The sequence below is a fragment of the Monodelphis domestica genome, chromosome 2 (genome assembly GCF_027887165.1).
Source record: "Monodelphis domestica isolate mMonDom1 chromosome 2, mMonDom1.pri, whole genome shotgun sequence".
Taxonomy (NCBI): Eukaryota; Metazoa; Chordata; class Mammalia; order Didelphimorphia; family Didelphidae; genus Monodelphis; species Monodelphis domestica.
This window is the reverse complement of record NC_077228.1, coordinates 32617094-32636257: the sequence shown is the minus strand read 5'-3', so window position 1 is coordinate 32636257 and position 19164 is coordinate 32617094. Positions and strand designations below refer to the sequence as shown.

The 19164-nt window shown below is 37.2% G+C and overlaps 1 protein-coding gene across 1 annotated transcript in view; it reads right to left on the bottom strand.

Annotated features, from left to right (window-relative positions):
- Nucleotides 1-19164, bottom strand: part of TESK2 (testis associated actin remodelling kinase 2) — a 185913-nt gene that overhangs the window by 82275 nt on the left and 84474 nt on the right. Inside the window, exon 4 of the mRNA XM_001375884.4 lies at nucleotides 2196-2244. Within this exon, the coding sequence (XP_001375921.1) occupies nucleotides 2196-2244 (49 nt within the window). The remainder of the gene's footprint in view (nucleotides 1-2195; nucleotides 2245-19164) is intronic.

The following is a 19164-nucleotide window of genomic DNA, read 5'->3' as shown; positions in this document are numbered from 1 at the left end:
GTTTAGTGCCTGGTATATAGTAAGTTCTTTTTTTTTTTAACCCTTACCTTCCTCTGTCTTAGAATTAATACTGTGTATTGGTTCCAAGGCAGAAGAGTGGTAAGGGCTAGGCAATGGGGGTTAAGTGACTTGCCCAGGGTCAAATAGCTAGGAAATGTCTAAGGCCAGATTTGAAACTCCGGTCTCCAGACTCAACACACTATTCACTGTGCTACTAGCTGACCCTAGGTCAGGAATTCTTAACCTTTATTTGAGTCAAGGAACCCTTTGGAAAACTATTGAAGCCTATAGAACCTTTCTCAGAATAATGGTTTTAAATGCATAAAGCAAAATGTGTGAGATTACAAAAGAAAGAAATTGTTTTGATATTATCAAATATATATATATATATATATTTTTTTTTTAAGGCAATGGGGGTCAAATGACTTGCCCAGGGTCACACATCTGGGAAGTGTCTGAATCCAGATTTGAACCCAGGACCTCCTGGCTCTAGGCCTGGCTCTCAATCCACTGGAGCTACCCAGCTGCCCCCATCAAAAAATATTTTTTAAAAAAATTCAAGGACCCCAGGTTAAGAATCTCTATTCTAAATAAAACCTTTCCTGATTCTCTCACACACTAGTATTATTATTACCACCAAGCACCTTATATCTTTCTTTTTTAATATATTGATATATGTACATATGGTATCCCTTGACAGAATGTAAGCTCTGAAGGCAGGGACTGTCTCACTTTGTCTTTGACTCCCAAGTACTGAGCTGAAGATCTATCATAGAGCGAGTGTTTGATGCTTCCCTGAAAGGCATCCCCAGAGCCTCATAGAGTATCTGGCATATGGTAGGCCCTTAAAAAAGCCTTTGAATGAAACCTTTCCAAAGAGAGCTTTACAGTCCTCTGTAGTACTGAGGCAGTGAGGAGGGTGAGTCATTTTAACCTCTGTGTGGTCAGTTTCCTTATCTGGAAAATGGGGATAATAACAGCACCTACCTCACAGGGTTGTTGTGAGATTCAAATATGATATTTGTTAGCACAAAGCCTAGTTTCTTCAGAGGAAGTCTGGACCTATATCACAAACAAATTTGGACCAGCAGGAATGAAAAATTATGCTATGAAATGTCAGAAATGTTTCAACAGAATAAACCAGACACTTGGATACTCAGGGCTATTGTGCCCACAGATATTAAAGATAGCTTAGCTTGATAAATACCTTGTTGCTAAGAGAGAGCTTGGATGGAATTAAAGCTATATAAATCTAGTAAAGATGGCTGGAATCCAGGGAGCCAAGACTAAATTGCTTGCACTAGGAATCTGGTCAGGTAATGGGCTGGACTTGGGAGTCAGGAAGATCTGAGATCAAATTCCCCCTTGGTCATTTATTAGCTAAGTGATTTACCAGCAAGTCAGTTAATTGCTGTCTGCCTCAGTTTCTTCACCTATAAAACATGGATAATGATAATACCATCTTCCTCCCAATGTTGTCATGATGATAAAATGAAATAATAGTTGTAAAGTGGTCTACAAACCTTAATGCACTATATAAATGCTATCCTTTATTATTACTATTATTATGATTAAGACTATCCTGGTGCTGTGGGCCAATGCCACCACTATTAAGGTTTTCAGCTTTTCAGTTTCATGTTTAATTTGCATCATCTCATTTGATCCACAACACAGCCCTGGGGAAGAAGCACTGAAGAGGATAGTTACCTCAATTTCATTCATGAGGAAAGTGAGGCTTGGAGGAAGTGAAGTGATTTGCATATGATCATACAACTATTGATTATACAAAGCAAGATTTAAAGCCAAATCTCTCCTGACTACAAGACCAGAACTCTTTCCACTAGCAAGTCATTAGAAAAGGTCATCTTTGCCACTGAAATAGCAGGGGAATGAGTGTGAGGTATCATGGAAAGTACACTTAATTCAAAATCTGGAGGCCTTGATGTGAAATCCAGCTCTGTCATATCCCCTGGGCCTCAGTCTGTTCATCTATAAGATGAGAGGATGAACTCTGACTCTAAGGTCCCCGTTAGTTCTAAATCCTATCAATTGAGAACATATTCACTGCTCTGCCACTTAGGCACATGCAATAAACATGGAGCCAGGAAATGTCAAGACTACACCTATGTTCTAGCTACAACATGCTGAAGGGAAGAAGGCAGAGATTTGATTGAGCATATTCACTGAACTCTTACCTCTGTAAGCGCATGCAACTGCCCTTGGTGTACACACACCCCCATGAACCTACAAAAAAAGAGAAACTTTTAAGAGTGAAAACAACACTGAACAAAAATATGATCCAGTAGGGCTGATTTGATTGCCCATTCATTTTTAAACAAGCAAACTTCAGCATCGATATAATGCTACTTACAGTCCAATATGTTGCTTACAGACCTTTTCCATTCAAAGGCATTCTTGCAATTCAATGCAAAAACCCACAGTTAGCCACCCACTAAGAGCAGGGCACTGAAGAAGTAGCTCTATGAGAAGCAGAGAGGTCACCAATCAAGCCTTTCTTAAATGCTTCCCAATTGCCAGGTGCCATAGTTAAGGTACAAAGAAAGGAAAAACTCTAGTCACTGCCCTCAAAGAGTTCATATTCTGAGAGTAACAGGCAAACAATGCTGCACAAGAAATACAGTCCAAATGAAAAGGAACAATAGAGGAGGCATGAGAAGTGGAAAGCCTGGGAAAAGTCTGTTGCAGAAGAGGGAACTAGAGTTGAGCCTTGAAGAAAGACATGGGAGATAAGAGATAAAAACCAAGAGAGAGAGCAAGTGGATCAGCAGAGCTGAATTGTAGTATGTGGAGAGGAATCAAGAATAAGAAGTTTAGGAAAATAGGAAGGGACCAGATTGTGACCTACTTTAAAGACCAAGGAAAGGGAAACTAGGGGGCACAGTGGATAGAGCAATGAGCTTGGAACCAAGAAGATTCATTTTCAGAGGCAGCTGGGTGGCTCAGTGGATTAAGAGCCAGGCCCAGAAATAGGAGGCCCTGGGTTCAAATTTGGCCTCAGACATTGAGTGACCCTGGGCAAGTCACTTAACCCCCACTGCCTAGCCCTTACCATTCTTCTTCTTTAGAATCAATACTAAGATGGAAGGTAAGAGTTAAAAAAAAAAAAAGATTCATTTTCATGAGTTCAACTCTGGCCTCAAGCATGTATTAGCTGTGTAACCCTGAACAAGTTACTTAACCCTGTTTGCTCAAGTTTCTTCATCTGTAAAAATGAGCTGGAGAAGGAAATGGCAAACTGCTCCAGTATCTTTGCCAAGAACCACCATGCCCCCCCCCCCCAAAACACTTTGTCGACATGATCAATTCCAACCAATTGGGGGGGGGGGCAGATAGGTGGCTCAATGGATGCAGATCCAAGCCTGGACTCAGAAGGGCCTGTGTTCAAATCTGGCCTCAGATATTTCCTAGCTGTGTGACCCTGGACAAGTCACTTAACCCTGGCTGCCTATTCCTTGTAGCTCTACTTCTTAAATTGATACTAAGAAAGTAAGGGTTAAAAAAAAAAAGAACAGCAAAGGATTTCATATTTAATCCTGGAAGTAATAGGAACCCCTGGAATTTACTGAGAAAGTAATATGGACAGGTACATGCTTAGAAAAACACATTGGCAGCTGAGTAGAGAAAGGACTGGGCTAGGGAAAGAGATTAATGAGGAGATAATGAAGTCATCCAAGTGAGATATGATGAGGCTAGAGTATAGCTATGTGACTGGGAATGAAAGGATATCTACAAGAGAAGTTGTGAAGGTAGAAATAAAATTGGCTTAGATATGTGTGCTGAAAAGTGAGTTGAGGCAGATACCGAGGTTTGAGCCTAAGGAAAATGGAAGCATCATGGTATCCCTGACAATAATAAAAAATTAGGAAAAGGTAGGTGGAGTTGGGAGGAAGAAATTATAATTCTATTTTTAGACACATTAACTTTGATATATCTATAGAATATAAAATTCAAAAGGACAAAAAAGTAATAAACGACTCAAGACTAGAGCTCAGAAGAGAAACTTAGAACGACATGGAGATGTAGGAATCATCTGCATACAGATGATAGCTGAACCCTTGGGGGCTGATAATATCATCAAGTGAAAAGTGAGATAAAATAAAATAGAAGGAAAAGAGAGGAAGTCCTAGAATGGAACCTTGGACAATAATCACAGTATATAGATGAATAAAGATACAACAAAGTAGATAGAGAAGGAGCAGCCAGAGACAAATAGGGGAAGAAGAGAATCAAATATCACTAAAACCTGGAGAAAGGATATCCATTTGGAATGAGTAGGTCAATATTATCAAAGACCACAGAGAGGTCAAGAAGGATAAGGATTGAAAAAGGCCATTAGATTTGGCAATTAATAAGTCATTGGTAATTCAGAATGAGGAAAAAACTTTGGTAACTTGGAGAGAATTTCAAGTAAATGATGAGGGTCAGAAGCCAGATTGCAAAAGATAAAAGGTGAGTAGAAGTGGAGACAGCTCATACAGAGAGTTTTCTCTAGGAGTTTAGCTATAGAAGGGATGGATGATAACTGAAGGGAATGGCTGGATCAACTAGAAGGTTTTTTAGAAGACGGAGAATAGGGATGATATGGGCATGTTTTGGGGCAGAAGGGATGAAGGCAAAAGACAAGGGAATGAATATTAGAGAGAATGTGGGTGATAGTGGGGGTAATCTGCTAAAGACAGAAGGAGAAGGGATCAAGGTTCATATAAGACAGGGGGAAAGGGAGTAGTAATAGTAAAAGGTGTCCTGAGTGATGTGAGATGAGGAGAGAAGGGAGAGCTCACAGAGAACGGACTAAATTTTTTCCAAGAACATATAAAGCAAAATTCTTAGCTAATAAGGTTGCAAAGGCATTTGGGAAGCTTGAGAAGAGATAAAATGGTTTAGAATAAAAGCTCTGGTAAAAGAAAGAGTACATAGAATGAGGCAAACCAATGTAACCAAAATTAGAAGGAATGCAACAAACTAGGAAAACATTTTTAAAACAAAATTCTGACAAAGGTTTGATTTCCCAAATATATAAGGAACTAAGTCAAATTTACAAAAAATCAAGCCATTCCCCAATTGACAAATGATCAAAGAACATGAAAAAGCAGTTTTCAGATGAAGAAATCAAAACTATCAATAACCATATGAAAAAGTGTTCTAACTCCCTCCTGATTAGAGAAATGCAAATCAAAACAACTCGGAGGCACCACCTCATACCTAGCAAATTGGCCAATATGAAAGCAAAAAAAAAATTGGAGGGGATGTGGCAAAATTGGGATGTTAATGCACTGCTGGTGGAGTTGTGAATTGATCCAAACATTCTGGAAGGCAATTTGGAACTATGCCCAAAGGGCTTTAAAAGAATGCCTGCCCTTTGATCCAGTCATACCACTGCTGGGTTTGTACCCCAAAGAGATAATAAGGAAAATTCTTATGCAAAAATATTTATAGCCATGCTCTGTGTAATGGCAAAAATGTGGAAAATGAAGGGGTATCAATCAATTAGAGAATGGCTGAATAAATTGTGGTATATGTTGGTTATGGAATATTATTATGCTGAAATTAATGAAGAACTGTAGGAATTCCATGGGAACTGGAACAACCTCCAGGAATTGATGCAGAGCGAAAGGAGCAGAACCAGGAGAACATTGTACACAGAGACTGAAACACTGTGGCACAATAATGTGCAATGGACTTTTTTACTAGTAGCAATACAGTAACCCAGGACAACACTGAGGAATTTATGAAAAAGAATGCTAACCACAACCAGAGAAAGAGCTGTGGGAGCAGAAACAAAGAAAAAAAACATGATTGATTACGTGATTTGATAGATATATGACTGGGGTTTTGGCTTTAGAAGAACACTAATACAAATATGAATAATATGGAAATAGGTTTTGAACAATGACATATGTATAACCCAGTGGAATTGCTTGTCAGCTCCGGGAGGGGAGAAGGAAAGAGGGAGGGAAAGAACATGAAACTTGTAACCATGGAAAGATATTCTAAATAAAATTTTTAAAAAAGGTTTACCTTGTTGAAATGAAAGCCCAGTTGATATTATGTAACATAATTGTGTATTAGACACTTTTCTCAGCCCTGTTCAGCAGCATGTGAATAGAAATGAAGGTAGATGATAGAAGTAATCTAAAATTAGGGTTGGGCAAATTGGAATCTGCAACAGAACACATGGCTAAGGGATTCAGGAATTGATGATACTATAGAATTAAAACTGATTTATTAAGAGGACAAGATGGGAAAAGAAAAAGTATAGCGTGGGGTGATGACCTGGAAAAGAATTAAAGGGTAGAGGGACAGGAGATCAAGGTGAGGATGAAGAACAGAATTCAGGTTAGTCACCAAGATGACTACCCTAAGAAGCACTTGGTCTAGTAGGGGAAAATCACATACAAACTACTGAAAAACAAAACAGAATATGACAGAAGAGAAGAGGTGACTGAGAGGATATGTAGAAGGCTAATGGGGTGGGGGTAGGAGTGGTGAATAAAATCATTATCTTCAAATATTTGAGAGATTTTCATATAGAAGGATTAGACCTATTCTTCTTGGTCCCAAGACGTAGAAATAGACGGCCAGTCAGGAGTGTCTTTTACAGAAAGTCTATGAGCTTACATCAAAAATGGCAGTGAGAGGCAAAGAAAACGGAGGAGAGGAGTGTATCAATTTGAAACTCAGCCAAACATACCTAAAGCCAGTCCAAAGATAAGGAGTTCTAATTTGGGAGAAGGAAAGGAAGGACCCCAAAATACTAGAGTTGTAGACCCAAAGAAACCCAAATACTAGCAGATATGAAGGAGAGGGCCAGATAAAGAAGCCAGAGGTGCAGGGGGAGCCTCATTAACCCAAGGGAGTCTTTTGAACTTCCTATTATGTTAGAAAATACTGGCTGGAAAACTGATTCTGTAGTTTTAATGAAAATTTAATTTTTATAATTTTGAACTTAACAAAGCACCAAATAAAATAAGTATTTCCCTAAACAATGGAGAAGAGAAAATGAAGATTAAATAGGAAACTGAATCTCCACTATGAATAGTTTTCTTTTCCTTTCAGATATATAATTAATTTAATAGGCATTCTGTAAAACTGTTCTACTTGTCTGTATTTCTTCTCTCCACCTTCTGTTTAAAAAAAAAATGTTTCAATAAATGTCTTGTCCTTATTTTCCACATTTTTCTTTTTTTGGGGCAACCTATTTTGGGGCAACCTACTGGGAACAAAAAGAAAAGAAAAGAAAACCCCTTGTTGCAGATATGGAGTAATGCCATGGAAAAACTAGGGGGCAAGCCAAACTTCAATCATTAAGAAGGAGAGAATCAAAATAGGCTCTATCTAATGATTTTGACCAGTACTAGGGGGTGAGCCTGGACCTAATATTGGTGAGAATCCTTCTAAAAGACAACTTTTATCGTGTCTAAAATGTAAAAGCATCTGATTTCAGTCCTCCACCTATGAAATAAAGAAAATGAGCATTCCACACTCCTGGCCCCCACAGCTTGACACACATTATTCTTGACAAGCATAAGGGATCACAGAATCTTGGCATTTAAAAGGACCTCAATGATTATTTGGTCCAACCTATATCTGATTTTAAAATCCTCTCTACATTTTATGACAAGTGATCAAACAGACTTTGTTCTAAAGACCTCCACCAGGGAGAATATACAAACTCTCTCAAGAAGAGAATGGGGGGGGGGGGGTTATATTTTTTGTGTGTTTCTGATAGACTTCAGTCAACAATAGGTAGACCATATTAAGAACTTACTGTGTGTTAGGCACTTTGCTAAGCACTAGGGTTATAAATATGAAAAATAAAAGAAAGTTCCTGCCCTCAAGAACCTTAAAATCTAACAAAGAAAGACATAAAAGAAATGTGAAAAGGATGAGAGGAGGATTCCTGCATATAGGCATGATTGAAGAAGATAAATCCAAAATGAGTATAGCCAAGTGGGAAATGAAATATTAGAGATGTCAGTCTTCTTCCCTTCCTAAATGGAGGAGTTTATGACTCCACCCTCCAATCAGAGAGGCAGAGGGACTAGTAGTCAGAACAATTTGGAGGGACTTATGAGAAAAAATGCTATCCACATTCAGAGGAAGAACTGTGGAAGTAGAAACACAGAAGAAAAACAACTGCTTGATCACATGGGTCAATGGGAATATGATTGGGGATGTGAATTCTAAATGATCACTCTAGTATAAATACTAATAATGTGGAAATAGATATTGATCAATGACACATGTAAAAAACCCAGTGGAATTGCACATCAGCTACAGGAGGGGGTTAGGGGAAGGGGAGGGAAAGAACATGAATCTCATAACCATGGAAAAATATTCTAAATTAACTAATTAAATAAAATTAAAAAAAAAAAGAGGCAAAGGGGATAGATGAAGTGTAAGTAACAAGGCTGAGTGGATATTGCAAGATAATAAGATTTCCCATTAATGAGTTTAGTGGGAGCACAGTGGAGAAGCCAAAGGAATCCAAAGTAAGTAGAACTGGGTAAGAAATGAGATGTCTAAGTATGTCATATTATCATCCTTTCCTATCTCCTTTTTATAAATTTAGAATTATTACAATCAACTGGGGGGGGGGGGGAGGACAGAATGTAGAATTTGGATAAGTATCCCAACCTTTTTGTTATGATAAATTTTATAAACATCAACAAACATAAGGATTTCCCTATATAACAAGGCAGATACTAATAGTAATACAATGATCCAGGACAATCCTGAGAGACTTATGAGAAAGAATGCTATACACATCCAAAGAAAGAACTGTGGGAGTAGAAATGCTGAAGGAAAGCATATGTTTTTATCACTTGTTTATATGGATATATGATTTGGAGTTTTGGTTTTAAAAGATTACTCTATTACAAAAATGAATAATATGGAAATGAGTATCTAGTGATAACATATGTATAACCCAGTGGAATTGCTTGTCAGCTCTGGAAGGGGGGTAGAAGAGAAAGAAGAGGGGAGGGAGAGAAAGTGAATCATGTAACCATGGAAAAATATTTTTAAAATTAAAAAAATAACAGGGCAGAAAAAGAGACCTGCTCACATGAATCTCCACTACTTTTCATTTGTTTTGGCATATTTCAAATTTAATATGGCATTTCCTGTGTGATTCTGCTTTTCTGTGTCCCCTTCTGAACTGGCTCTCTTTTGTTTAAAGAGAATTTTAAGTAATTCATTGATAGTCTTTTCTTTCTTTTTTCTCTCTTATTCTTATACTATCACCTAATTCTTTCTCCTCTGTCCAACTCCAGAGAAAGAATTGATAGAGGCTGAAGGCCGATTGAAGCAGATTATTTTTCCTTTTTTTTTTAAATGGGTTTTTGGGACTGTTTTCTTTCACAGCACTACTAATATGGAAATAAAATAAAATAATAAAAGATAAAAGCAAAGCAGATGATAAGTTTGCTTTGATGACAATTTCATCTTTCAAAAAGGTAATGAAAAAACTTCCAGCCAAAACAACTACCTGAGAGTGAGAGAAGGCAAGCAACCTAGCTCCCAAATACCTACTCTAGTAAAAACTTAAAATCTGTACCAAACTAAATACTGATCAAGAAATCCAATGAGAAACTATAGTAAGAGACTTCTTCCAATGCAAAAAGTCACACAGGAGACATGAGGAAACAGGAAAAGAGGTCACCAGTAAAGCCAACACTGGAATGGATTGTGCAAAGAAACTGGCAGCTTCTCAACCAACTAGGATAGGGCCACAGTTATGGGTAACCTGCAAGTCTTGCTTTCTAGAACAACAAAAGGATAGGGCTCCTCCCAAAACACCCAAGAGTAGCCAAAAAACAGAAGGGCAGACATCTTGGAAGACGAGACCACTCATCACTCAGCCAAGACAGCCCAGGGAAAGGGATTAGGAAGTCTCTAGAACTGTCTTGAGATGATAGAGAGCCCTGAGGATTCAGTACTCTGAATCTGAAATATCTAAGTGGCCTTTTTGTAATACCTATATATGTACATGTTGTTTCCCTCAATAGATTGTAAGCTCTTTGAGGACAGGAATTGTTTAATTTTTGTCTTTGTATCTCCAGCACCAAGCAGAGGGTCGGTATATAATAGGTATTTAGTAAATGCTTGGTGATTGATCATACAGATAAACTTGATGGTCAGAAAAGAGGGAGTGTCCAGTCACACAGCTAGAAAGAGACAGAGTTCACACTAAAATCCAGATTTTCCAAGTCTTTTGGTTCTTATCAGAGGCAATTAGGTGTCACAATGAAAGGAGCCCTGGGCCTAGAATCAGGATAACTTGAATTCAAGTCTAACCTCAGACATTTACTGTGTGACTCTAGGCAAGTCATTTAGCCTGTCTGCCTCAATCTCAACTGCAATGTGAAGGTAACGGCTTAACTTACTTCTGAGGGTTGCTGTGAACATCACAATAAATAGATAATATTTGTAAAGATCTTAACACTATCACTGATACATAGTAGGTACTTAATAAATGATCCTTCCATTTAGTCTGCCAATAAGAATTTACCAAATCCCAGGCTATGTTAAACCCTAAGATACAAAGAAAAATAAAAATATGTCCCCTGCCCTGGAAGAACTCCCACTCTAAAGGAAGAAATAAAAGGCTAACAGTTATGTACATACAAGATACATACGATATAAATAGGAAGTACAGTCAGAGGAAAGGCACTGGGGAGAGGAGGGAGATTTGGAAAAGCCTCCTATGGAAGGTAATATTTGAACAGAATCCTGAAGGAAGTTAGGAGGCAATTAGAAAAAAAGAGGATTCCAAGCATAGAATCCTAAGATGAAATATCATAATTGAGAGAAAGAGAGGAGGGAAATAGAGCATGTGAAAGAGAGTAAGAAGGCATGAAAGGCAGAAAGGCATAAGGCTGTGAAGGTCTTTAAATGCCAAACTGAGGCTTTTATATTTGATCCTGGATGACCTGATCAGACTTGGCAACTGGTAGCCTGGGATGGGAGAAAAACTAAGAGGAAAGAGAGTTGGGAGGCTGTGGCAACAGTCCAGGAATGAAATGCTAAGAGGCTGCACCAGAGAAGAAGGGAGATACATGGGAGGTGCTGTGATGGAAATCAAAAAGCCCAGGTTTGGAGGGTGAAGCATTAAGGATGATTGGGAGCATTATGGTGCATTTGGCAGTAAAAGAAAATGAAGAAAAAGATGGGTTTGGGGAGAAGAGAATGAGTTCTGTTTTGGACATATTGAATTCCCAGGCTTTTGGGTCAGTCCTTTCTTCATAGTGTAGTATATAAGGAATTAGCAATATGGCAACAATAAAAATCTGTGAATCATTTTAGGGAATGAGGGGGTCTCAATCAATAAGCATTTATTAAGCAAAATTCTGTGCAAGGCAGAGTGTTAATAAATGCTGAGGACACAGAGAAAGGCAAAAACAAGTTCTGCTCTCAAGGGCAGAGCTCATGCCACGAAAACAGGTCTACATATTCCAAACATGCAAGTTTGGAGGCAAATTGACAGCAAGAGCTGTCTCAACAGATGAACCTGGACAATCACCATGGACAACTCCAGGAAAACTAAGCAAAACCTGAGAGTTATTGTGTCATTACTGGAAACCCCCATACTTGTCAATGCAATTAAAAACAAATAGGAGCCCTTTCTCTTTCCCACAAATACCACACTCTACCAATCTGTATTTCTGTTTCTTCAACTGGTCAATCAACAAGCACTGATTATGTAGCCTATTAATAAATATGTCAGACTGTACTAAAAATCAAGTACAGAAGTACAAAAAATGAAACCACCTCTATGCCAAGAAGCTCACATGTTCACAGGGCAGAAAACACAGAAGACGGAAGATCATCTTAGAAGGGAGGTCTAGTCCACAACATGAGACTGGAGCTGAGTTGTGAAGAAAGCCAGAAGGTGGCAGTAAGGAGGGAGAACATTCTAGGAGAAAAAAAGCCAATAAAAAGGCATGGAATCAGGAAATGCAGAGTAGCTAAGAACAAAAAGGCCTGTGTATTAGGAAAGAGAGTGAAGAGGGAGGGAGAGAATAAACTTTAATTCAGCACCTACTATGTGTAGAATGCTTTACAAATTTTACCTCCCAACAGGTAGGTGCTGTTATAATCCTAATTTTCTAGTTGAGGAAATTTAAAAGGATGCTAACTTGATGCTGATTGCTAGAAGTCTTTTTCTCCCATTCATGGAGAAACTAAGAAGTTCCTCCAAGGGATAATGGAGCCATGAGTTCAGGCAGTAGTCTTTGACTCCCAATGATGACATGACTACCAGCTATCACCCTCCTGGGGGAATGAGGCAAGGATGTAGATGGGAAGATAGAAGGTTCAAAATCACTGGGACCCTTTGAAATTCTCAAGATCCTCCTCCAAACAAAGTGGGCAGGGGTGGGGGAGGGGGATGAGGAAGCCCTGGCCAAGGTCAAATTGGAGGTCTCTGTTTCCCACACCCCAGGAGTGTCTCCTGTAGTGTGCTAGAAAAGCCACACTTGCTCTGTTTCTGGAAATCTGGAAAGGACCAAGAAAAACTTCATGCAGAAATTGGGGTCTGAGTTGCATCTTGGAGGAAAAGGAATCAACAAGAGCAAGGTAAAAAGGGAGTACAATCCATGAATGTGGGACAGCCAGAACAAAAGCAAAGACTCAAAGTTAAAGCTTTGGGAAAGAAAGTCAGACTTTGAGGTGGCCTAGGGAACAACAAACCTCTCTTCAGATAGCCAATGAAACTGCATTTTGATAAGTGATCTCTCATCTTGGTGACTAACAAGAATATCTTATAAATGTTTCTTGTTCTCATGCAGACACTTAACTCTCCCTCAGTTCCTGCATATTGTAATCCTCTGTACAGCAGGCCCCTAGCCATATTCCCACCCTGACTATCCACACAGACCTCCCTGTCTCCCTTTGCTGACCTGGCCTACAAATAACACTCGCCATGATTTGGGGGGAATGTGGGAGTGACTAATCCATAAAAGCCATACTGCTTAAATACAGATTTCTAAAAATAGGCACTAACAAGACCACCAACAAATATAAAGAAATATATAGGAGAGTTTTTGTCTTTTAAAAAAATGTTCACTACAGAGGCTAAGAAGAACAGACAAATTCTCTTAAACGATTCTTCCACAAAGATTTAGAAAGTGCACCAGAGCAAGTTGTTATGGGGGAATGTCAAGAAAGAAATCATGGTGAATCCTATTTCCAGCCCAGATCAGCATAGAGAGATGGAGAAATAAAGGTGGAAAGTAGGAAGGGTTCTGGCCAGGGACCTGCTGTCCTGAACATTCTAGCATGCAGAAGATGAAAGAGAGTATGTACCAGAGCAAGAAGAGGTCCCAGACACACACAGAGGAGTCCTGACCTTTTGTAAGATATAAGCCTGCCTACCAAGTGGCAGGGCTGTGATTCACTATCGACGTACAGGTCACAGATCCAGGGTGAAATGAGGGGAACACCTATAACAACAGGAGTATTCTAGGGGGAGAAGCACTGAAATTTCAGAGTGAGAAACAGTACAAACCTCACTTAGTGAGGAACAAGTTTAGAAGCAAATAGCAGCCATGAGGTTCTGATCACAAAAATGAAGTAGGGTCTCAATTCTAGCCTCTAGACCAGTCGAAAGCGAGAATGGCAAATCAAAGGAGAGTCCACATTTCTGTTACTATGAATCTACATAGCTTTCCAGTTTGTTGATAGTGGTGGAATCCAGAAGAAGACTATACTAGAATTCCAAACAGGGGTAGGATCACAAGCAGTTGTGTAAAAACCAAACCCAGATCAGGAGCTTGAAAAACTCAGACGAGAAGGGCAGTAATCAGGTTCTATCCTAAATGAAAACATCATAGACACTCCAAAAATGAACAAGACTCCAGCCTGAGCTGTCCCTGAGATCCTGGAATAACAAAGAATTCAGTATTTGAAGAAAACAGTGGAAGGACTTAAAAGGGCAAAAGCTGAGCTGAGATATTGCACCAAAAGTAAAAAAGCCCCAATATCAAATCCAAAGTCAGGAAATAAGTTAGAAAAATAAGCAAACAAATTAAAAAAATAAAGAACCCCACTATAAAAAAAGAACCAACAAAACATTACAGACATAGGGCCTTTCATGACACAAAACCAGGAGGAAAGAATGATTCCCAAACATTTACAAGCAAGGTCTCAATGAATAACAGTGTGGGCACAAGCCTAGAATTCCTAGGAATTCCTGGGAAAAGGGTAACATAGTTGAAAGGAAAAAAAAAGAATACACATAAGTTAGAAGCTTTTAACAAAATAAAATTGATAAATTACTAGCTAACCTGACTTAAAAAGAAAGAAGGAAAATAAATTACCAGTGTTAAAAATTTCTAATTATAAATTCATAACCAATGAATAAATTTCAAAAATTGTTAGGAACTATTTTGCCCAATCCTATGTCAAGAAAACTAACCATTTATGCAAAATAGATATGTTCAAGAAACAGAATGTCCAAAGTAATAGAAAAAGAAATTTAGAAAACCTAAATAACTCAATCTTAGAAAAAGAAATTGAACAAATAAATGAATTCCTAAAGAAAAAACTCAAAAGCTGATGGATTTGCAAGCATATTCTAATAAACATTTAAAGAATAATTTATATCCTTAAATTTAAAGAATTATATCATGTTTATTATAGTATACTTAAATATAAAGAATTTGAAGAATAATTAATTTCAATATGACATAAATTATTTCTTAAATAAGAAAAGAAGGGATCCTACCAAATTCCTTCCATGATACAAATTTAGTCTGGATACATAAACCAAGGAGACTTAAATTTGAAAGAAAACAATGGACCAATAGCTGTAATGAATAATGATGCTAAAAATTTAAACAATATCATCAAGGACATTAGAATGGTATATTATAAAGATCATACCCTTTAAACAGGTTTGCTTTATATAAAAAATGCAGGGAAAGGAAAACTAAAAGCATAACTGACTAAATTAACAAGAAAGATTATATCATTATTTGGACAGATATTACACCCATTTCTATTTTAAAAAAACAACAACAACAAAGTAAAGCCTAAGAACAAATGGCACTTTCCTAAATATTATATATAGTATTTATTTAAAATCAAGAATGAACATTATCTGGAATGGGTATAAAGCAGAAAGATAAACAAGTATGTCCATTATTACCATTACTATTTGATTTAATGTAAAAAATGCTAGCTATACCAATAAAATAACAAAAGGAACTAGAAGAAGTAAGCATAGACAAAGAAGTAACAAAATTATTGGTATTTGCAGATGATATTATGTTATACTAACTTCTTTAGAACCATGAGAGTCAACAAAAAACCTAAATGGATCAATTAACAATTCATCAAAGTTGTAACATTTGAAATAAACCCACCTAAAATATCAACATGTATTTATATTATCAACAAAATCCAATAGGAAGGGAAAAAAAAGGAATTCCATTTAAAATGAGTATAAAAACTATAAAAGATTTGGTAATTGACCTGCCAAGACACACAGAGGAATTATATGAAAACAATTACAAAACACTATTTACACAAAGACAGATCTAGATAATTGGAGAAACATTCATTGCTTACAAGCAGACTAGGTCAATATAATAAAAATGATATTATCTAAATTTATTTACTTCTTTGATGTCCTATCAATCAAACTACCAAAAGATTACTTTATAGAGCTAGGGAAAAAAAGATTCATTTATAAGAACTTAAGGTCAAGAGTCAAGGAAATTATTTAAAAAGGGAGGGAGAGGTAGGACAAAGAGGGCCTATTATTGTTCTCAAACTATTCTACAAAACAGCAATCATCAAAACAATTTGGTACTAAAACAACAACAACAACAATCTGGTACTGGTTAAGAAATAAAGAGGTTCATCAGTGCAACAAATCAGGCACACAAAATATAGACACAAATGAGAACTTTAGCATAGTATTTGATACCCCCCCCCCAAATTCTAGCTATTGGGGCAAGAATTAACTATTCAAAAACAAATATTAAGGAAAGTAGAAAAAAGTGGAAAAGAAACTAGGTAATGATCAACATATAATACCATATACTAAAATAAGCTCCAAGTGTGAATTTTAGATTTACTCCACCCTGCTTAGTCTAAAAACAGGAATGTTTACACCCCTACTTAAGGAATAAGTATTGAGAAGGATTGCCTATGACAAACATGTGCTAGCAAATGACAAATCAGAAACTACTGATGGAACCCCTAGGCTGTTTTAAGTCACAAGTACCAACCACTGGTACATGTGAGATGCAGGAAGTGATGTAAAAAAATGGTCTATAGATTTCATGTCACTTCCTCTCTCTGGGCTTTTTTCACGGAGAGGTGGCTCTGGCTCTCATGGAGTGGCAGAGGCATCTTGGCATGGCAGCAGCTATTGTCTGGGTTTGGCAGTGAGTGTCCTTGATACAGTCCTGGGAGCATAGTTCAGGTGAGGCGTCTTCCCTGAGTTCTCTCAGAGTTTAGGCTGATTCCTTTTTTTCCTTTACCTTTCCTAAAAACACCATCCTCCTGGGAGGCCCCTCATCTCAGAGGAGGTCTCGTGGCTGGAAGGTTTCTGAACTCCCCTTGGCTCAGGCTAGGCTGGAGAAATCTTTTACCTTTTCCCCTCTCTCTTCTTAATTCCTTCCCTTGATATTAATTAAGCCACCATAAAATTCCCAAACTGACTTGAGTATTTTTATTGGGATTTTAATTAATCCCTGGCAACCATAGTATAATATATTCAGTCAAAAACCCCTAAATTTACCCCTTGTACAACAAGTACATACATGACCTAGATATAAAGGATGAAATAATAAACAAATTAGAGAGGCTAATAATAGTATTCATATAGCACTTTAAGATTTGCAAAGCATTTTACAAATATGATCTCATTATTCTCAGAACAATTCTGGAAAATAAGTTCTATTAATAATTCCCATTTTATAGATGAGGAAATTGAGGCACAGAATAGTTCAGTTACTTGTGCAGGTCATAAAGCAAGTGTCTTAGACAGGATGTGAACTCATGTCTTCCTGCCTACAAGTCTAGTACTTTATCCACAAGGCCACCAAGTTGCCCTCAGGTAAAGAAAGAAATTACTAGTCATATCTATGGATAGGGGAAGAATTCATGACCAAACAAGAGATACAAATGTTCACAAGAGATAAAAGGGACAATTTTGATAAAATAAAATTCAAAATATTTACATAAAATAAATGCAGCTAAAAATAGAAGAGAAACAGGAAATGGGAGGGAAAAAAACACATCTTCCAAGACATATAGGGAACAGAATCAGATTTCTAAGAATAAGAACCATTTCCCCAATTGATAAATGGCCAAAAGATGTAAATAGGCAACTTTCAGAGAGAAAACTCCAAGTTATAAATAACCATGAGAAAAAAATTGCCCTAACTCAGTAATCTTTAGAGAAAAACATATTAAAACAATTTTGAGGTTCCTCTTCATACCCATCAAAGTAGCAAAGTTGACAAAAAAGGAAAATGACAAATGCCAAAAGGACTAATGGGAAATGGGCATATTATTCTACCATTAGTGGAGCTGGTCCTGTCATTCAGGAAAGCAATTGGGAACTACACATAAAAAATTAGTAAGTTATGCATACCCTTTTAACTCAGTGATATGACTACTAGTTCTACCCCCCCCCCCCCGCCAAAAAAAAAAAGATCAAAGGAAAATAATCCATATGCACAAAAATATAACACTTCTTTTTGTTTCTCTCTCTCTCAATTGGGGAATGGATGAACAAATGTTGGTATATAAATGCCATGTGAAGGAAATCTTCTGAGGTCCCCCTGGACTTGTGTCCCCCACCTGGACTGCTAGCTCTATGTCATGTGAGTGTATGTCACATGAGTTCACCCCAGCATCGGTCACAAAACTGTAGCCTATGTATGGGATCCAGAGATGATTGAGTCTGACCCAGAAGGGAAGAAGAAAGGTAAAAGGTTTGAGACAAGGAAGTGCTTGCTCTCTATTCCCTTGGATGGGAGGTCCTGGATTCAAATGTGACCTCAGACACTTCTTAGCAGTGTAACCCTGGGCAAGAAGTAAAACTGTAGGCAATTTAATTTAAAAAAAAAATTAACAATAAAATTAAATATAATTGAATAAATCAAACTGAACTGAATAAAATGGAATATATTTAAATAAAATAATTATTAATAATTAAAAATAATATTAAATGAAATGAAATAAAACCAAATTAATAAAATTTAACAGAACCAAATTAAGCCAAACTAACTCAATGCAATATTAATTAAATATACTAATTCAGTGATTCACTACTTCAAACATCATAATTATTTTTAAATAGTAATAATAATTATTATTATTATACATATTTATTTATTATTGGTACTATTGCCTTGCAACAATTACTAGTGCCTTGCATTAGTTTCTTATTTAACCCTCCTCTAGTCTAGTAGCTCTCTACAATACAATTAAAGGAAGTTGTATCTCAAATTTTTTTTTAATGTTTTGAGATCCTTTCTTTGTTTGAATTGCCCTTTTAGCAATAGTCAGAGCAGCTCCTTACTTAAATCTTACAGTAATAGACTTGTATCACAGCTGCTGAACTCCTCAACAGTACCAGCTAAAGAGGAAGTCTAATTCAGATAGGCCCAGGAATTTTCCTAAACAGTTTAAGACAGAAAGACTAAAAATTCTTCTTCTAAAGAGTCAAAAGACCAAACATTATGGGAAATAAACAGAATAAAACCAGTACCTGAGGGTTCTCAGTTACATAGGGTACTGAAAGGAATTAAAATTAAGGGTTTGACTAAAATATATGACAATTATAAATAATATTGTGGTTGCCGATTTAAAATATTATAGCTCAAGTCAAATGACTTTCAATAGTTTTTATTTACAAAATAGGCGGAGAGAGTGAAAGTTGAGAAATACAAAAAGAGGGTAGATAAGATATTTAGCCTATCACACTAAATACTGCTCTGGTGCTCGACTCAGCCCTGTACAACTTGTTAACCCTCGACTGGAATTAATCTCTATCCAGAAGTCAGGAAAGGAAAGCCAGCTATTCACTCACCCAAGTTCCTTCCAAGAAGAAGTTCAAGCTGAAGATGAAGACCTCTCTAGGATGACTCCTAAAGCCGACATCTAGCCCCAGAAATTCAA